This window comes from Suncus etruscus, chromosome 5 (assembly GCF_024139225.1).
Source record: "Suncus etruscus isolate mSunEtr1 chromosome 5, mSunEtr1.pri.cur, whole genome shotgun sequence".
Taxonomy (NCBI): domain Eukaryota; kingdom Metazoa; phylum Chordata; class Mammalia; order Eulipotyphla; family Soricidae; genus Suncus; species Suncus etruscus.
In genome coordinates, this window is record NC_064852.1 from 23,867,588 (window position 1) to 23,885,176 (window position 17,589).

The 17,589-nt window shown below is 44.3% G+C and overlaps 1 protein-coding gene across 1 annotated transcript; it reads right to left on the bottom strand.

Moving 5' to 3' along the window:
* Positions 1–1,279: 1,279 nt before the first annotated feature.
* On the bottom strand, positions 1,280–17,099 carry SPP2 (secreted phosphoprotein 2). Its single transcript, XM_049773722.1, has 8 exons — positions 16,814–17,099; positions 16,613–16,737; positions 10,774–10,887; positions 9,408–9,512; positions 4,736–4,790; positions 3,970–4,020; positions 1,843–1,940; positions 1,280–1,386 (listed from the first exon to the last, which is right to left on the bottom strand). The coding sequence occupies exons 1-7, from the start codon at positions 16,875–16,877 to the stop codon at positions 1,870–1,872; spliced, it is 585 nt and encodes a 194-aa protein (XP_049629679.1). The 5' UTR covers positions 16,878–17,099; the 3' UTR covers positions 1,280–1,386; positions 1,843–1,869.
* Between the last annotated feature and the right edge of the window lie 490 nt (positions 17,100–17,589).

Genomic DNA, 17,589 nt, shown 5'->3' on the forward strand with positions numbered 1-17,589 from the left:
TTTTCTTCTTCTTTCTTTCTTTCTTTCTTTCTTTCTTTCTTTTCTCTTACTTTTTCTTTCTTTTTTTCTTTCCGTCCTTCTCTAAATATTATGTCATTCCCTAAAGGAAAGGCACTCTGAATGATGCTGCCTGGGACTGATTGTATTTTTAATAACAAGGAAGTTTGACTATTTGTATATTGATGAAGGGCACAGCTTGAATATACTCTAATCACACCACTTTATGCATCTTCAACTTCATGAATTCTAGAGCTCATCAGTATCTCATTGAAAACTTTGGTAGATGCTTCCATTTAAAAATGTCAGACTGGGGGGCCAAAGAGATAGTATGGAGGTAGGGCATTTGCCTTGCACACAGAAGGCTGGTGGTTCGAATTCCAGCATCCCATATGGTCCCCTGAGTCTGCCAGGAGCAATTTCTGAGCATAGAGCCAGGAGTAACCCCTGAGCACTGCCGGGTGTGACCCCCCCCCCAAAAAGTCAGACTGTTGGAACTGTAGCAACAGTACAGTGGAGAGGCCATTTGTGTTACAGACAGTCAATCCTGGTTCAATCCTAGGCATCCCGTATGGGCCCTTGAACTCCACTGTCAGGTGTAAATCCCGAGTGCAGAGCCTGAGCATTTTCAGATGTTGCTCCAAAATAAAAAACAAGACAAAACAAACAAAAATGTCAGGCTGTAGAGAGACACCAACAGTTGGCAGGCCCAGCCACAGCTGCACCCAGAACTCTGGAGTCTTTGAGAGATGGGTCCCCTCCCTGCCAAAGGCCCAGCACTCCACCTACCCACATCCAGCTCCTCCTACATCAGAGAAATAGCCCAGCTTCATGACTGATCTTGGAGAAAAGCCCGAAGCCTCCAACCTTCAGAGCTGACAAGTCAGTCGGAACACAGACAATTAGTTGGGAAAGTTGTGTAAAGCCTCCTAAGTTTCATGAGCAAAAGTAACAGTGCAGATGGCTCTACTAGTACCTAACAGTTCAGGAAATCCTCAGTGACTTTAGTAACACCATTACCATATATGATGTAGCAAGCAATAAAAGTAAATCATTTTGTGCCTGCTAAAGGGGCATGCTTGTGGAGTGGGTGAGAAATGGGGGCATTGGTGGAGACAAGGTCACATTGGGGGTGTGATGGTGTTGTAACATTGAATAACTAGAACAACTATTCTAAACAAATAAACAACTTTGTAATCATGTTTTTTAAAGTTTCACACACACACACACACACACACACACACACACACACACACACACGCACGCAACTCAAACCATGAAAGAGGACAAAAAGGGAGGTGTTTATTATAGACTGGAACAAGCTTAAAGAAAATGACGCAACTCAGAAAGGATCATCATCGGGAATTCTGTTTCTGCTGATCCATTTTGCTGTTCAAGAAAAGAAAGCAAAGAACAAAGGGATAGGGGTGAGACCCTGGGGTCTTTTTTCCACATTCTTTTCTGGAGGCACAGTGCTGGGGTGTGAGACCTGCTGGAAAAGCAGTTCAGCATGAACCCAGGGAGACCAGAGGGAGCAGCCGGACCCTACAAAGTCAGAAGCTCTGCCAGAGAGAAGAAAGGATGTGGTTGGCAGAGCAGGAGGTTCTGAGCCCCAAAGGGGCTGTGCTGCTTACTCTGACAGTGGAGAGATGGATCATGTCTGTGCAGGGGAGCAAATAGCAAAGTAGGAGGTGGGAAAAGGATGTTAGAGGCAGTACCTGGGGGCAGGGGTGCGGTGGGTGGAGAATGTCCTGCCAAGTTTGGGGGGCAATTGGGAACAGTCATTCCAGGTCACCCCCTCCAGGCACTCAGATATCTTCTGCAGTTTCTGTCTTGTTCCCTTACCTCGAGGCAATTATTCATAGTTGCCATTCATTCTATCATTCCGTGCCACGGGTTCAGGAACCTTCTGTTCACAGGAGGAAAGCGCCTTCTCATGATCTCTACAGGAGGAAAATGAAAGCAGTTCTTTGTTGTTTACCTTGAGAGCAAAGAGAACCTGGATTTTATGACTGTGAGTCAGGGAGACGAGCAAGGGGGAGCATGAGCAATCCCAGGCTTCCAATACTGCCCATGAGAGAGCATTTCATTAGGAATTCACCCCTCTCTTACCAAGGCGTTAGGGATGGACTCCTACTTAGATCTTTTATGGGGAGAGGGGTCTGTCTTGACTTAGGCTGGAAATCCTAGACAATTTCCAGAACCTGACTCACCCACAGCTGCCCAGTGCCTGTGAGCATGTCTGCAGATTTAAGCTAAATTATGTCCCAAGCCATTTTTGAGAAGTGATGTTCCCAAGACTCAAATATTCTCAGAATTCAATTCTAGAATTAAATTGTCTGTGAGGGACATCAAAATGATCAGTTACGTGACTTTAGAACCACCTAACATTTTCCATTCCAACTAGAGTCTCCCCAATGGGGTAGAGCATCTCCAAAACTGCCTCCTCGTGTTCTGCCCTCCCTTTTGTCCCTCAGAGTAGGACCATGGTGAGTTTTTGTAGCAAATTAATGATGCATCCTGGCTGGTCTTCATCACTCCTTAAATCAGTTACAACAGACTCTGTCTCGAGTGCTCTGCAGTTCTTCACTCCTTTCACCTGTCTGTCTGCATATGGGGGAACTTGCTCTCACATTTTGGAGAAAGCAAAACAGCCCCAAGAAAAGATCCCTCTGAGAACCTAAAGTTCCCACTAGCCCATGAAGATCTGCCAATATCATGATGAACTGAAACTTGTCAGTACTCAGTGAGTCTCCTTGGACATGACCCTGCTCTCAATTGGGCATTCATTTGTGACCACAGTCCCACTGCCATTTTGTCTGCAACCTTATGCATGATTCTTTACTAGGATTGCCCAGCAATACTACTTCTGGGTTCCTGGCCCTAAAAAACTTTGAAATAATAAAGATTTAAGATTTGGTGCAGCAAATCTGGGAGTAATTGGACACAGAGAAATAGATAAGGAAGGCAGCCAAGTTGTGATGCCTTCACATAGGTTTCCAGTTGACTGTTTCCAAAACCAAATCCAAGGATGACAGAGATTCCAAAGGATGGACTTGGACTCTGCAGCTATTCCCAAAGGAGTGTTCAAAACTGCCCCAGACCAGACACACATGTGAGAATCACTAAATTCTCCCAGAGGAGAATGAGGAGGACTCAGGCTTCAGTATTTCTAACCAAATCAAGCCTCATATCCTGAGGCTTCAGATAAATCAGAATATGTCTCATGAGAACCAGATATAGAGTGCAGAGAAATATTTGCATCTGTGTTATTCATTTAGGTGAAGAACTCTGAACATAGGGTGACCTTCACAATCTTCAGGGGTGCACTTGGGAAAAACACTTAGGATGTAGTGCCCAACCAATAGATAGCTAAAATTCCTCTGTTCCATTCATGCCATTGGTCAAAGTCACACCCAAGATAGCTACTATACTACTAAGCCTTGTTTGCACCCTCAGTGACAGAAAGGAACACAGCTCTGTACCCCTAAGATAGTGGAGAGGGCTGACAGGATGAGTTTTGTATGTGCATTCAGCACTAGGACTTATCAATGATCTCTTCTGCCCAAACAGGTTGTACCCAATGCAAATACTTGATGCATAAAGATTGAATAAGAAAAAAGATCCAGGAAAAAAATTGATTCATAGTTTGTTTCATCTGTTCAGTCAAACACATTGTTGGTGGGAAGCAAAGAGGAAAGAAAAGTTTTGGGCTTTTCAGAAAAGGCCCACGTGCAGAAGGAGAAAAGTCAAATCTGATTTCCTGAGCCCCTTTGGACATTTGACTTCCTGTTCTCTTAATTATTCTCAATGTTATTTTCCTTTTTACTTAAGTTCTCAGTGTTATTTTCCTTTTTATTTACGTAGTTTGTATCTGTGGAGTTTTATTTTTTGCAAAATGGATCCCGCAGCCTCTGACGAGATGATTAAAGGGTCTGCAGTGTCTCACAGAAAGACATGGAATTCACTTACCATGGGACCGCCCATAAAAGTTGCCACTTTGAAGTTCATCTGGAAGGAGACCTGGAACACAAGAGTGCCAGGAATCAGGTAAGGACCCCTGCTTACACATCAGGTATGTTCTGGGGTTTGATTATAGATGGATGCATCAGTTCCACCTCTAAAATGACAGAATAGTAGAGAATTAACCAAGAACTTTGCAACCATCTATTTCAAGAACCTCAATGATGAATTGCTCCTAAGCTATTGAACACAGGCCCAACTTCACTTCAAAATGAGAGCCAAAGAGGAAGGGAAAGAAGGACAGCCATGCTTCCCTGACCCCAATACATCACAAGACGTACTGGGGTGCTCAAGTCTCAGGGCATTTCTTTTGGATTCCATAATTCAGCCCCTGTATATCCAATTAACTCGGTCCTTATTTCCACATGGTTACAGAGCCAGCCCTACAGCATGGGTAAAGCACCCAGGTGAAGGTCAGTCCTCTTAAAGGGGAAACATGGCTATATAGGCATTTGAGGTGCTGGTAGTAGAATTGAAGTTGAAACTGGAAAAATACTGGAAACAAAGGGCTGCTGAAAGAAGTCTTGAACTGCCCTGGCTTGGAAAGAAGAAAGGAGGAAAGTCCAAGGGTTATTTTCTGTGATTTCTATGATTGATCAAAGGTTTTGCTGAGGTCATTTTCGGTATAAATGAGCTTAGTGTGAAGTTGTTTCAATTTAGAAAAAGAAAAAAAGAAAAGAAAGAAAAGAATTAAAATAAAGAAATCTCTACTTACCAGGTTGATAATGGCTTCTCCGTCGAAAAGACCCCAATAATTCTCCAAAAAACCTCTAAGTAAGCGTGAACATCAATAGGTTTGTGTCACATGAAAGAGAAAAAAAAGGGAAAGATGCTGTAAAATGTAAAACAATGAAGTGGGGGGGGGGGGGAATGTACGGTGGTGAAGGTGCTTCCTCTGTACACAATGGACAAACCGGGCACTGCTTGGAATTGTTCAAGGAATGCTAACCAAGCCAAGAGTAAGCCCTGAGCATCATACACATGACCAAATCAATGAGAACGAGAATAGGCATGTGACCAAATCAATGAGAGCAAGAGAAGACACGTGACCTACATCAAGTCAATCAGAATGAGCCAATGGGAGCAAGAATAGCCTAATCTGAGCCAATGAAAACAAGAGTAGACAAGTGACCGACTCATAGCCAATGGGAATGAGAGCAGACACTGGCCTACACAGAGCCAATAGGAGCAGGAGCAGACATGTCATAAACTATAGCCAAGCCCAGGGGGTCAAGACCAAGAAGAGTGTCCTCTGAATCGAGGAAAATGACCCTTCGAGAGGGGTTTCTGCTTCTTGCTTTCAGCTCCAAGGAGAAAACTTTGCAGGAAGAGAAGGAAAGGAAGAAGGAAGAGAGAAGGAGGTTAAAGGAGGGGATGCAAAGAGGAGATGGACATAGGATAGAAGACTGCTGAATTGAACCCTCTCAGAGGCCCAATCTTCCTATGATTTCTGGCAAGAGAACCCAGGAACCTTCATCTGGTACCAGGCCACGTCTTGAATTTCCATCTAGTGGAATTCCAGGCAGTAAGTCAGTCACATGCCATCACTTTCATGCGCTGAGCTCAGAATTCTCCAGTGATTCTTCTGGAGTCATTGCCTGGGCCTCTAGGCAAAAACCTCTGCCACACCTTTGGGGTCCTAACCACTTCGAGCCAAAGTCAAGCTCCATGATCCATGATCCATCTGCAGCCATCGCACAGCCAGGTGAGCCCCAGGTGGAGGCCTCATATCCACTACATGTTTTTGTCTTGCAAAGTGGCCAGCCCAGGTTCGGTCCCCAGCAGGCACCCTATTTGGTCCCCTGAGCGCATTGCCAGAAGTGATCCCTCTGGGCAGAGCCAGAAGTCAGTCCTGAGCTCCATAGGGTGTGGCCCAAAAAAACAAAAACAAAAAATAAATGGAATAGAATCAGGCAAGTGACCTAAGAATTCAAATATCTACTTATTTAAGGCAAGGAGCCCATTAACAAAGAATGCATTTTCTCATGTGGTTTTTTACAGCATTTATGATTTTTTTTTTTTTTTTGGTTTTTGGGCCACACCCGGTGACGCTCAGGGGTTACTCCTGGCTATGCGCTCAGAAGTCGCTCCTGGCTTGGGGGACCATATGGGACGCCGGGGGATCGAACCGCGGTCCGTCTCCTAGACTAGCGCAGGTAAGGCAGGCACCTTACCTCGAGCGCCACCGCCCGGCCCAGCATTTATGATTTTTACATGATGTATGGAAAAGTTAAAGTTTTTATTTTCAAAACAATTCTTCCATATCCTTACCAGACATTGTCCATTTGTGGCAAGTCCTTATCAGTCATAATTGGGATTCAGGGCCTTGGTTTCCAAAGTGTCTATATTTTTACATTCCACTCCTTGCTCTGGGAATCCTTATAGTTTCATACATTTTTTATATGTGATCTTTATTTCTGTACTCTGAGAATTTTGTTTGTTTTAATCTTATATCCTACTTCCAATAATTTGTTATTTGTCTAAATTCATCCTGGCCTACTGCCTTTCATGTTTGTAATAATCTATTTATTTCACAAAAAAATGGTTAACAGCTGCGCTTTTTTTTTTTTTTTTTTTTTTTTTTTTTTTTTTTTTTTGCTGTTGTATATCAGAGGACAGAATGACTTGAAGTCTCCATCTGTTTTGGATCTCCCTGCCCCCTTGAATTGAAGAAACTTTTAATAATTCTTTGCAGCTATCTAATCTTTGTCAAGAAGCATCCTGGAGCTTTTGGATTTTTGTAACCTGTTTGCTTCAGGAGTTAATTTGAATTCATAGTAGCATCTTCTTGAGAGGGTCTTCACTAAGCACTTAGAAAGTCAACATAGACCTATGGGTGATGCCAGCTTATACCATGTGAATGATTTCCCAAATCAAACCTGGGAAAGGGTACAGCAAGGGACATTTGTGGAGCCATTTTGACTGATCTAAAGGTCACAGATTGATTGAACAGGCATCCATAACTTTCAACACTTCACAGAAGCACCACCTCCACTCAGCCATCATCTGCCTATCCTGTCACTCCCCCCACCCCATCCTTCCTAGATTCTGGCCTAATTCTCCCTCGATTTCTGCCACTGCCCTGTTTGCTTGCTCCCATTCAATGACCTCATAGCTATTAGAATCTACTGGGACACTTCAGCTTGATCCCAAGTTCCCTCTCCATCCAGCTGTTAGTTATCCCAGCTCCCACCCAGCCCTTTCACCATACAGTTTGCTTATTTCACTTTTAAAGAATTTCTTCCAGTTTCAGCCATTAGCTCTGCCACTTAGGGTTCCTTCTCCTAAGGTCCTCCATAATTAGACTCTTTTCCCTCCTTTCCTCCTTGTCCCATTTGTTCTCACATCCCTCATCTCAGCTTTTGTCTGGGTCCCAAGTTCTCCAAATAAGTTACATGTTCCCTGCGCGCAATGTTTCAAAATTGCATCATCACTACTTGTTCTTCAGTGCTCCCTAGTATACAGGGGTCCCTCTGCTGAAGGGGCACCCCTCAATTCCTCGTCTATCATCCCTCCAAGAATCATGTTATGCTGGTCTGGCTCCCATTGCACCTCACTTTTTCCAAACCCTCTTGCCATCTTTGGGGCAGCTTCATTGGAAGCAGGTTCTCTATAAGTCACTCAGTTTTTCTGGTGGATTTATAGTGAGCTCCTGGGTGCTGAGCCCCCCAAAAGGGTCTTGAAATTGGGATTCCACAAGCCCAAAACACCTCCGTAGCACTGCTCTCCAGATAGGGTAAAGAGAATATTCCATAAGTTTTTGCTCCAGGGATAGCATGAATATATGGGGAAGACACAATTCCTCATAACAGTGAGTCCTCCCTTCACATGCCCCCAGCCTCACCCTGTCCTTTATCATCTCTTCATCCTACCGAGATTTCCATGATGTTCTTTAAGGTGCAACTATATCACTCAATGGGAAGCATCACTAGCATGCAAACTCTTGAAATCTGGGCCTTTTTGTGTATTTTTCAAACAATGGAATCTTGAAGAATTAAATTAAAATTTAGCAGAAAATGGTATCATTAGGCAGATTCTGCTTCATGCTGGTAGAAACATTTTAAAGAATAGCATTAACCCTTGGTGACTAAAGAAGATGGGGCAGTGATTTTTATGGAGGGTAAAGGAGACGAGCTTCTCCAAAGCTGGTATTCAGAAGGCACCAGGGACTGAGGTTTCAATGTGAGGCCTAAGATGGGGCTGCCTGGAAAGAACGAAAGAAAGAAAAAGAAAGAAAGAAAGAAAGAAAGAAAGAAAGAAAGAAAGAAAGAAAGAAAGAAAGAAAGAAAGAAAGAAAGAAAGAAAGAAAGAAAGAAAGAAAGAAAGAAAGAAAGAGAGAGAAAGAAAGAGAGAGAGAGAGAGAGAGAGAGAGAAAGAAAGAAAGAAAGAAAGAAAGAAAGAAAGAAAGAAAGAAAGAAAGAAAGAAAGAAAGAAAGAAAGAAAGAAAGAAGAAGAAGGAAGGAAAGAAAGGAAGAAAGAAAGGAAAGAAAGAAAGAAAGAAAGAAAGAAAGAAAGAAAGAAAGAAAGAAAGAAAGAAGAAAGAAAGAAAGAAAGGAAAGAGAAAGAAAGAAGAAGAGAAGGAAGGAAGGAAGGAAAAGAAAGAAGAAAGAAAGAAAGAAAGAAAAAAGAAAGAAAGAAAGAAAGAAAGAAAGAAAGAAAGGAAGGAAGGAAGGAAGGAAGGAAGGAAGGAAGGAAGGAAGGAAGGAAGGAAGGGAAGGAAGAGAGGGAAAGAGGGGAGAGAGGGAAGGGAGGAATAAAGGAAGGGGAGAAAGGATGGAAGGAGGGAGAGGAAGGAGGGAGAGGGAGGAGGGAGAGGGAGGAAAGGAAGGAAGGAAGGAAGGGAGAAAAGGAGGGAGGGGATGTGTCAGGTAGAAGGATTGAGGGTGGGATGTAGAAGGAAAGAAGAAGGAAAGGGGGAGAGAAAAGATGAGAGGAAATGGTGGAAGAAGAAAAGGGAAGAGGAAAGGAGGAGGGGAGGAGAGAAGGAGGAAGAAGGTTAGGAAGGAAAAGGTAGGGAGGAGAAAAGAGAAGAGGGAGAGAAGGGGGAAGAGAGAAAGGGGAAAAAGGAAAAAGGAGAGGAGGGTGAGGTGAGAAGAGAGTGGGGGAAAGAAAGTAGGAGGGGGAAGAAAGAAGGGTGAAGAAAAGGGTAAAGGGGAGGAAAGAAGGGGAAGGCAGAAAGGTGGAGATGGAGAAAGGGAGGATGGTGGAAAGGGGCAGAGATACACAGGAGGTTGTGGGTGTAACAGGAGAATCCAATTGACTTCCAGGACTCAGCTTGTCCACATCTCCATCATGTTCAGGCTTCTCTGTTGCTCCACTCCACTGGTCATTGTCCCCCCACAACCTCCAAGAACACTGTCCCAAAGGACCCCAATTCCTGGCCATACCTCCTCACTGCTGGATTCTGAGCTGGAGGCCCAATGGCAGCGAACCCACACTCCTTTCACCTGCTCTTCGGACACTTGCGCAGTGCTCCTGCACTCAGTCGAGGGCTGCAAGACAAAGCAAAAGGCTGGGACATGGGGGAGGCAGGGGGATCGGAGATTGGGACTTGCCCAGGAAACCGTGCAATGGTATTGGACAGAGGGATGCATAGGAAACCAATTAGAAACGTGAGAGCCCTTAGAAACCAACTTCTTGCTTTTCTCAGGAGTTTGATATCCCAGCACACTAGGTTCATGGGGAAAGAGCCAAGAGCCCTTGGTTTTCAGCCCCTCTGCCCTTGAACATCTCCTTAGATATAGACTTTAACAATTCTTGAGATTATTTGTAAATCAATTGCAGAGGAAAGGCCCCTGGAACCATGAGGCCTTGAGCATCATCAGTGAATGAGGTTACATGAGCAAAGAATATGTTCATCAGCCATGTCACAAGTTCCTGGAAATGCAGAACTGAGGCCACTCCAGCTGGACTTCCACCCACAAAGCTTTTGAGAGTGGGTTTGTATTGGGTCACAGAGGCCACAGAACTGCACACAAGCCCAACTTGCAGCCCCAGCTGGTGGTGGTGGTGGTGGTGGTGGTGGTGGTGGTGGTGGTGGTAGGGACAACATCATCATAAAGTTATTTCTTGTCCCCATCTTCAGGGGTCACAAAAGACGTCCTAGGAGCATGGAGACTACAATGGGGAAGGTCTAGCAGTGGTCCTCAAACTATGGCCTAGGGGCCACATATTGTATTTGTATGTTTTGTTTCTTCATTGCAAAATAAGATATATGCAGTGTGCATAAGAATTTGTTCATAAGTTTTGTTTTTACTATAGTCAGACCCTCCAATGGTCTGAGGGACAGTGAACTGGACCCCGTTTAAAAAGTTTGAGGACCCCTGATAGGGGCTTCTGTACTGCTAGTCTCTTTGTGGTTGCTTTGCAGAGATGCTCTTTATTCCCATCTTTCTGAAGGAGAAACCGAGGCACAGGAGTAAGCTAAATAATTTGCCAGAATTACTCCAGACTGAAACCTCAAAAGCTGGGTGACACAGTTTCTGTCAGGGAGCAGAATATAGATTTCTTAAGGGCAACCCCAGCACAGCTGGACCCCAGGCAGCAACCAAGGTCTTGGATGATACTGATCTGTTCCAGGTGTTGAAGAAGATGTGGAGCATTCATGTGAGTTTCTGGAGCCTCCATACTTCTGGCTCCCCCATATATGGGAGCCCATTCTCTTAATTTCTAGGCTGTTCCTGGAACCTCCCACTTACCACATGGGAGCCTCACTTGTTAATTTTGGGGCCATTCCTTGCTGCCATCACTTACCACCCTTTGGAAGTCACAGGAATTGGGGTCTGCACCCAAGTCTTTCCTGCACGTGGTCTCCCGGACACGGAACTTTAGCTCCAAAGTTACACTGTCCTCACCTACAACGGCCACCTGTGTGGAGAGGGAGTGTCACTGGGGGCCAAGTTTGCAGCCCCCCCATATTCCTGGTCACCCAAGTGTGCCCTCCCTATAGCCAGAGAAGAGTGAACTCAGCTGGAGTTCTCACTTGTCCGTGAAAATGGAGCCAGAGCCCATGCCGCACTGGGGATCAGAACTGCCACACAGACAACATTACCAGCAATCCTCAGGATGATCAGCATTTGTGTTTGCAAATTTGCCTGCTTGATCTGATATAGTGTGTGTGTGTATGTGTGTGTATGAGAGGGGGGGGGGACTGGATCCCAGTGAAATCCTAAATGATATATGCACAAGAGGGTTCTCACACTCCCAGCTGATGTCCAGCAAGGAGCTCTTTGCCTTTCTTCTCTCAGGATATTCTGCTTCCAGGATCTTCTGAGAATCTGCTTGGGTCAGTGTGTTGTGCCTGTTTGTGCTTTGGTTTGTGGCTTCACTATGTGAAAAGGCCTTCAGGGTCTTGTGATGTGCCTAACAGGAGAGTTTGTGCTATAAAGTGCCTCTAACATGAGTTCACATGAGCATAGCAGGTACTATATTACATAAACAGGCATACACATGACAAAGCTACTAAATACTGATGGTGTGATGAAAATTGCATATGTGGAAGTGTGCAGAAACCTTACTTCTCCAATAACTCAGTATCCAGTCATTTTTGTGTTCAAAAAATGTTATAGAACTCCCATAGCAAATGAGAATGGACTTAATTGTCCATTAATGGATTTAATTGTCATTGTTTTCTAAAATGCTCTGCAACTTTGTCACATCTTCCCAGATCAGTAGTTCATCAGCAAGAGTGTTTGCTGTGTTAGATAACTCCATTTCCCACAACCTAGTTTATCAGTTCAGATATCTGAACTGTTATCACCTCTTCTGTTCCTTGTCACCCAGGGATGGGCCCTGGAGAAAACTTCCAAACTTCTTGATTCATGAGTCTCAGGAACTGTCATGTCCCTCATGTGTTCAGCAGCAGGGCCAGAAAAAGAAAGTATGCACCATAGCCTCCCATGAGGATATCACACCTGAACATGTTCAAGAAAACTCAACAGGCCACCACAGAGGACAATGGCCCTGGGGATGGCAGGGAGTTAGCCCCAACTTTAGAGAAAGTGCTTGACAAATCCTAAGGCATGGAAAAATTAGGCCTGAGAGAGGGGAAGGGGCCCATCATACCGGGGAAAGGCAGAGCTAATGTGCTGAGCAGTATCAATTGGGCTGTCAGAGCAGAAAAAAAGAAGTGAAGACACCCAATGTTAGAGTGATAGAGTGGGTTGGAGATCACGTTTAAGATCTCGCAGTCCCACCTTGGGCCAGCATCTCCATTCCATCCTCCTTGCCATTCGAAGTGCCCAAGGGTCTTAAGAGAGTAGATAGACAGGTAGGCACCATATTGAATCAACAGTGAATACTTTGGGATGAGAACCTGCCCTGGTCCAGTATGTAATCACCCCAGTCTCCCTAAACTTGTCTTTGTCAGTTCCTGAGCTCATCTAGTAGCAAGATAAGCTGCTGCACATGGAAACTATAGGAAGGAGTTGGTGACACAGCATCTGGGAGAGTGCAACCACAAGCAAACTATAGAATCTTTTGTCTGGGGAGCAGAAGGAAGCTCCAGGCTACAGAGAGGCCTTCCTGACCTCCAAATACCAAATAAGGGGCACCAAGACCTGTAGAACATAAGCTCAGCCTCATCCTCGTTGACTATCTTCATTATTTCTAACCTTAATAAGACATCTGAATCATACGAACAAGTGAAATAAATACCTGCCTGACAGCAGGACCACAATTGTTTTTTTTTTTTCTGCACCGTCCCCTTGCCCTCAAAGCTTTAGCAATTTCCCTTAAAGCAATTTGATGAAAGCCAAGTAAATTGGCAACCCAAAAGCTTCATTAACAAGATGAAAATGTGTGTTGGGAGAAAGAGGGGGAATGATTATTTTATTGAACCTGAGGATGACTCTGCAGCCTTTCTTGCATCTGGAAGCACTTTGAAGCACTCTTCCCAGAATATGGAGGAAAATCTGAGTGGGAGAAAAACACTTCCAGCCAGTGAATGTTCACTGTGTGTATAAAAGAGGAAGAACTATCTATATATCTAGCAATATGGAGTATATTGGAAAAATGATAAAAACCAGCCTTGTGCTGAGACAATCAGGACACCTTATAGCATTACAGCCAACAAGCAGGGTGTGTTATTAAACAAGTTACATCCATGGTCAAAGAGAACAAAGAGTCCAGAGGCCCCCGTGCTTGTGGAGGGAATCCCAAAGGAATGGAGGAGAAAGTTTCTCTTCCCTTGTGTTTTTGGAATAAGCCAAAGTTTTTATTTTAAAAGGTAAAATAAAAGCAATAAAACAGCTCAGGAGTCATCCTTTGAGTTATTCCAGGGTCAGCTCAGTGGGTCTGGGTGCCTCAGTGTCTGATGTTCTTGTCGAAGTGGGTTTGGATGAGAATAACATTTTAGAGGATGGATTTAAATAAAGCAGATGCTCACATAGTAATGTGGTGAGAATTGTCCAGTAAGTTAAAGACTTGAACGAATCAAAGTCTGGGATTGGAAAGATAGTACAGTAGGTAAGGTGCTTGCCTTGCATGCAGCCGACCCCAAATTTGGTCCTGTCACTGCATACAGTCTCCTCAGCATTGCCAGGAGACACTCTTGAGCACAGAACCAGGAATATTCTCTGAGCACTGCTAGTTGTGACTACAAATCCCCCAAATTAATAACAAAGACTGGCACCACACACACACACACACACACACACACACACACACACAAACTGCAAGAATTCTGCCCAAGAGTCTGCAACTCTTCCTCAGGGCCTAATTAGCATATCTGATGTTTGCCAAACCTCCATAATAGCATAAGCAAATTCCTTAAACTAAATTCATTGATGAACCACCAGGTATATTACACAGATACATAGAGATGTGTGCAGACATAAACATAAATACAGACACTCACACATAACTCCAGGCCTACATACCTGTGTGGTTAGTCTTTGGGTTCTGTTTCTCTGCTGAAGCCTGAACAACAGGGATGCTTTGGTTTCCCCAGCTAAGGCCTTATTATTGACCAAAAAGTAAAGCATAAGTGAGCTAAAACTGATTTTCAAAGTCAAAAAAGCAAAAGCAACAGGGAATATGCAAGAATCTTAATGTTTGCATGGTTTTGAATGTCCTGGAATTTATTCACCCAACCATTGATCCTGGCTTCTGCATTTCCTCCCTCACTTATTAATGCTTCTGCATATCCTCCCTCACTTCCCATTTCACAACAGCACTTGGTGGTCTCTTCCTCCAAGGCTTCATGTCTTGGCTCTTCACCTTTCAAGTGCCACCCACTGTCTTTCAAATGCACCCTAAGGGCTGGAGTGATATAGTACAGCAAAGAAGACGTTTGACTTTCATGTGATCAATACAGGTTTTATCCCTACCATCCCATATGGCTTACTGAGCCCATCAGAAGTGATTCTTAAGTCAGAATGGGAATAACCTTTGAGCAGCGCTGAGTATGCCCCCCAAGCAAACAAAAAATAATCAAATAAAATGGGCCCTAGGGGCCTGAAGCAAAGCAGGTAAGGCGCTTGTCTTGCACACATTGAACCACATTTGAATCTCAGCATCCCATATGGTCCCCAAGCACTGCTAGGAGTGATTCCTGAATGCAAAGCCAGAAGTAGCCCTTGAACACTGCACGGTATGGCCCCAAACCAATAATTAAATATATAATAAAATAGACCCCTCAAATTCCTCTGTATCATAGCCAAGGAGTAACCCAACTTTAGTTCCTAGGTCTAATCCCTTATTCCTCAACCCCTACTTAACTAACTCTGGCCAGACTTTCCAGGGCCCCTCATTGTTTCCTGGCAGAGGACTGTGCTCAGAGATCCTGCATGGAGATGTGACCCCTTGATGACATTTTTCCTCTTGGGCCCCATTCACTCAGATAACTACTAATCTTGTGTGTGCTAGAGTGGACAGGCTAAACTACAATTCATCATAGCTGCCCACCTGCAGCTAGGTGAGAGGACCCCAAGTTTCCACACCTCATGTGAGCATCACTAAGTGCCTAGATGGGCACCAGTCAAAGCAACACATGAGATGAGTTTCTGCTCCATCTAGGACTCTTCCATAAGTAACGAATGCACAGTTCTGGGATGTGGCCATTACTACCACTTTCAGGCCAAGTGACCCCACTTGGAACACCCTATCCTAAGAGACCACAATCTTCATCACAGTCATCTGGGACCCACATGGCACAGCTTCAACATCCTTGAAATAAATAGCTGGGCCAGTTTACAAAGAACAGTCACCAGCTTCATGTTGTATTTGGAGACAGGGGCTAAGAGAACTCTGAGCAGGGTGCTCTTTCTAGCCAGAGAAAGAGCAAGCTAATAGTAATGGAGGGGCTCCCAGAAAGGATAACCCTAGCAGAAGCCACAGAAAGAAGGCCACAGCCACCCGCCACTGTCTGGCTCCAGGCCACATCTCCATCCAATTTTCATGACACCTACTGTGTTGAGTTATCCTTCCTTGAACCCCTGACTTTCCAGATCCTCTGAGGATGCTCCCATCCTGAGTTCAGCTCTTTCATTGCATTGTGTCCCCTAAAACCAGGCAACAAATCTTCCCTGTAGATCTCTCCTCTCCCTAAGAAGCTATTTCTGTGTTTCTTTACTTATTACAGGCTCAGTCACTGGAACCAAGAAAATTGCTCTCTGCCAAGGCTACCAGGAAGTAGACAAGACACTACCCTGGTACAGGAAGGTAGATTTAATAGCTTAGATGTCAGAATAGAAATCCTTAGAAATATTAGGCAAAGAGCAAGTGATCTTTGAAAAGCTTATTTCTAAGAAGCGGACAGTATTTAGCAAAATGTCTTCAGAGAAAGATGGGGGGAATCAGTACAAAAGCTGGCTGCATAGAGGGTCACAGCTGGAGTCCTAGGATGAGGCCCAAGGGAAGAATCCTGGAGTGTTTTCTGATGATAACTGTCATGCAATTGTTTTGCTGTCACACACATGAGGAGCCAGCCAGCCAGCTGTTGCTTTCTTAAACTGGAAACAGAAAAGCAGAGCCAAGAACACATTCAAAGGAAGCTGGCCAGCAGCTGACCCAAAGGGGTAAAGAAGTCATAGATCCATATTATCTCTTTTTTAAACCCACCTATATAAATTCAATCTTTTTTTAAAAAAATAGTTAATTGAATCACCATAGAAACAGTTGTTCATGTTACAAAAATTGTTCATGATTGAGCTTCAGTCTTAAAATATCCAAGACCCATCCCTTCACCCATGCACATTTCCCACCACCCAGGTCCCCAGTATTCCTCCTCCCCACACACTTGCATCTATGGCAAACATTTTCTTCTCTCTTACTCTCACTTTTCCTTTTTTTTCCTTTTAAATACTATGGTTGGCAATATGGTTACTGAAGGAGTAGCACACATATCACTTTATGTCTTTCAGCACCCATTTCTTGTCCTAAGTGGTAGTTCTCAACTATCATTGTCATAATGGTTCTTTCTCTACCCTAACTGCACTCTCCCACTCTTCGTCGCAAGAGCTCCCTACCATGAACTAGTCCTATATTCATTGCCGCATTATTCACAATAGTCAGAATCTGGAAGCAACCCAAGTGTCCAAGATCAGATGAGTAGATAAAGTAACTGTGGTATATCTACACAATGAACACTTACTCTCTTTAAGGAGCTCTGCACAACCCGGAACAGATACGGACTTAATGACAGCAAATTCACTTTGTCCACCGAAGCCCTCAGAGCATCCCTCAAGGTGGCTGGGTCGTAGTCATACACAGGGAACCCTGAATAGGAGCACATGGGGACACACTGAGATCACATAGGGCTCCGTAGCAAGCATGCTCCAATGCCACTGCTTACCTCCTGCCCCGCTGTTCATCCCCAGAACAAACATGATCCATATGGTCTTCACTGCCTGCTCCATTCCAGGAAGAGGAGTTTTAATCCAGATCCAGTGAGACTGTTTCTCTCTGCCTTAGGGTGTGGGGGAGTTCCTGGACGCAGCTCTTTCTCAAATGGGAATCTGGCTGGCTCTCTCTGCAGTTTAAACAGAATCGATTGATCCCAGGGTCAATGTTTCCTGCCGGCTGTTCCAGTGGAAAGACTCTAGTTAGAGGCCACTTGAAAGTTTGTCTTCTGCTGGAGACTTTACCCATACAAAGGACATCAACCGGCACACTGCCAACATGTCTCATTTTAGCTACTTGTTTTGCAATTCTAATTTCTAGGGTAGAAGGGACATGACCTGATTTGCAACAAAATTGTTCATTTTAATTGTTGACTCTTGGGGGGGGGGGCAGAGAGATGACTGAAGAGCTGAGCACAGGCTTTGTATATATGATTCCCAGGTTTGATTTCAGACACCATATGGTCCTCCTAGCACCTCTGGCAGTGTCTCCCCAAAATATGTTTAAAAAAATAGATGGGATGAAAAGCTAGTAGAAGGGGCAGAGCAATTGCACAGGGGGTAGGGTGTTTACTTACACATGGCTGATCCAGATTTGATCCTCTCATATGGTCCCCCAGCACCACCAGGAATGATCCCTGAGCACAGAACCTGAGCACCACCAATTCTCTTTCAAAAAACAAAACAAGACAAAAAAAGAGGTAGTACAAGAAGGATTAAGGCACTCACT

Excerpts from the sequence above, each read along its gene's own strand:
- SPP2 (XM_049773722.1), bottom strand. The coding sequence starts at position 16,877 with ATGGAGCAGGCAGTGAAGACCATATGGATCATGTTTGTTCTGGGGATG. Across the intron at positions 9,513-10,773 it reads CCTGTGACTTCCAAAGGGTG|CCCTCGACTGAGTGCAGGAG; the intron begins GTAAGTGATGGC and ends TTTGTCTTGCAG. Across the intron at positions 4,791-9,407 it reads CAGAATCCAGCAGTGAGGAG|AGGTTTTTTGGAGAATTATT; the intron begins GTATGGCCAGGA and ends ACGCTTACTTAG.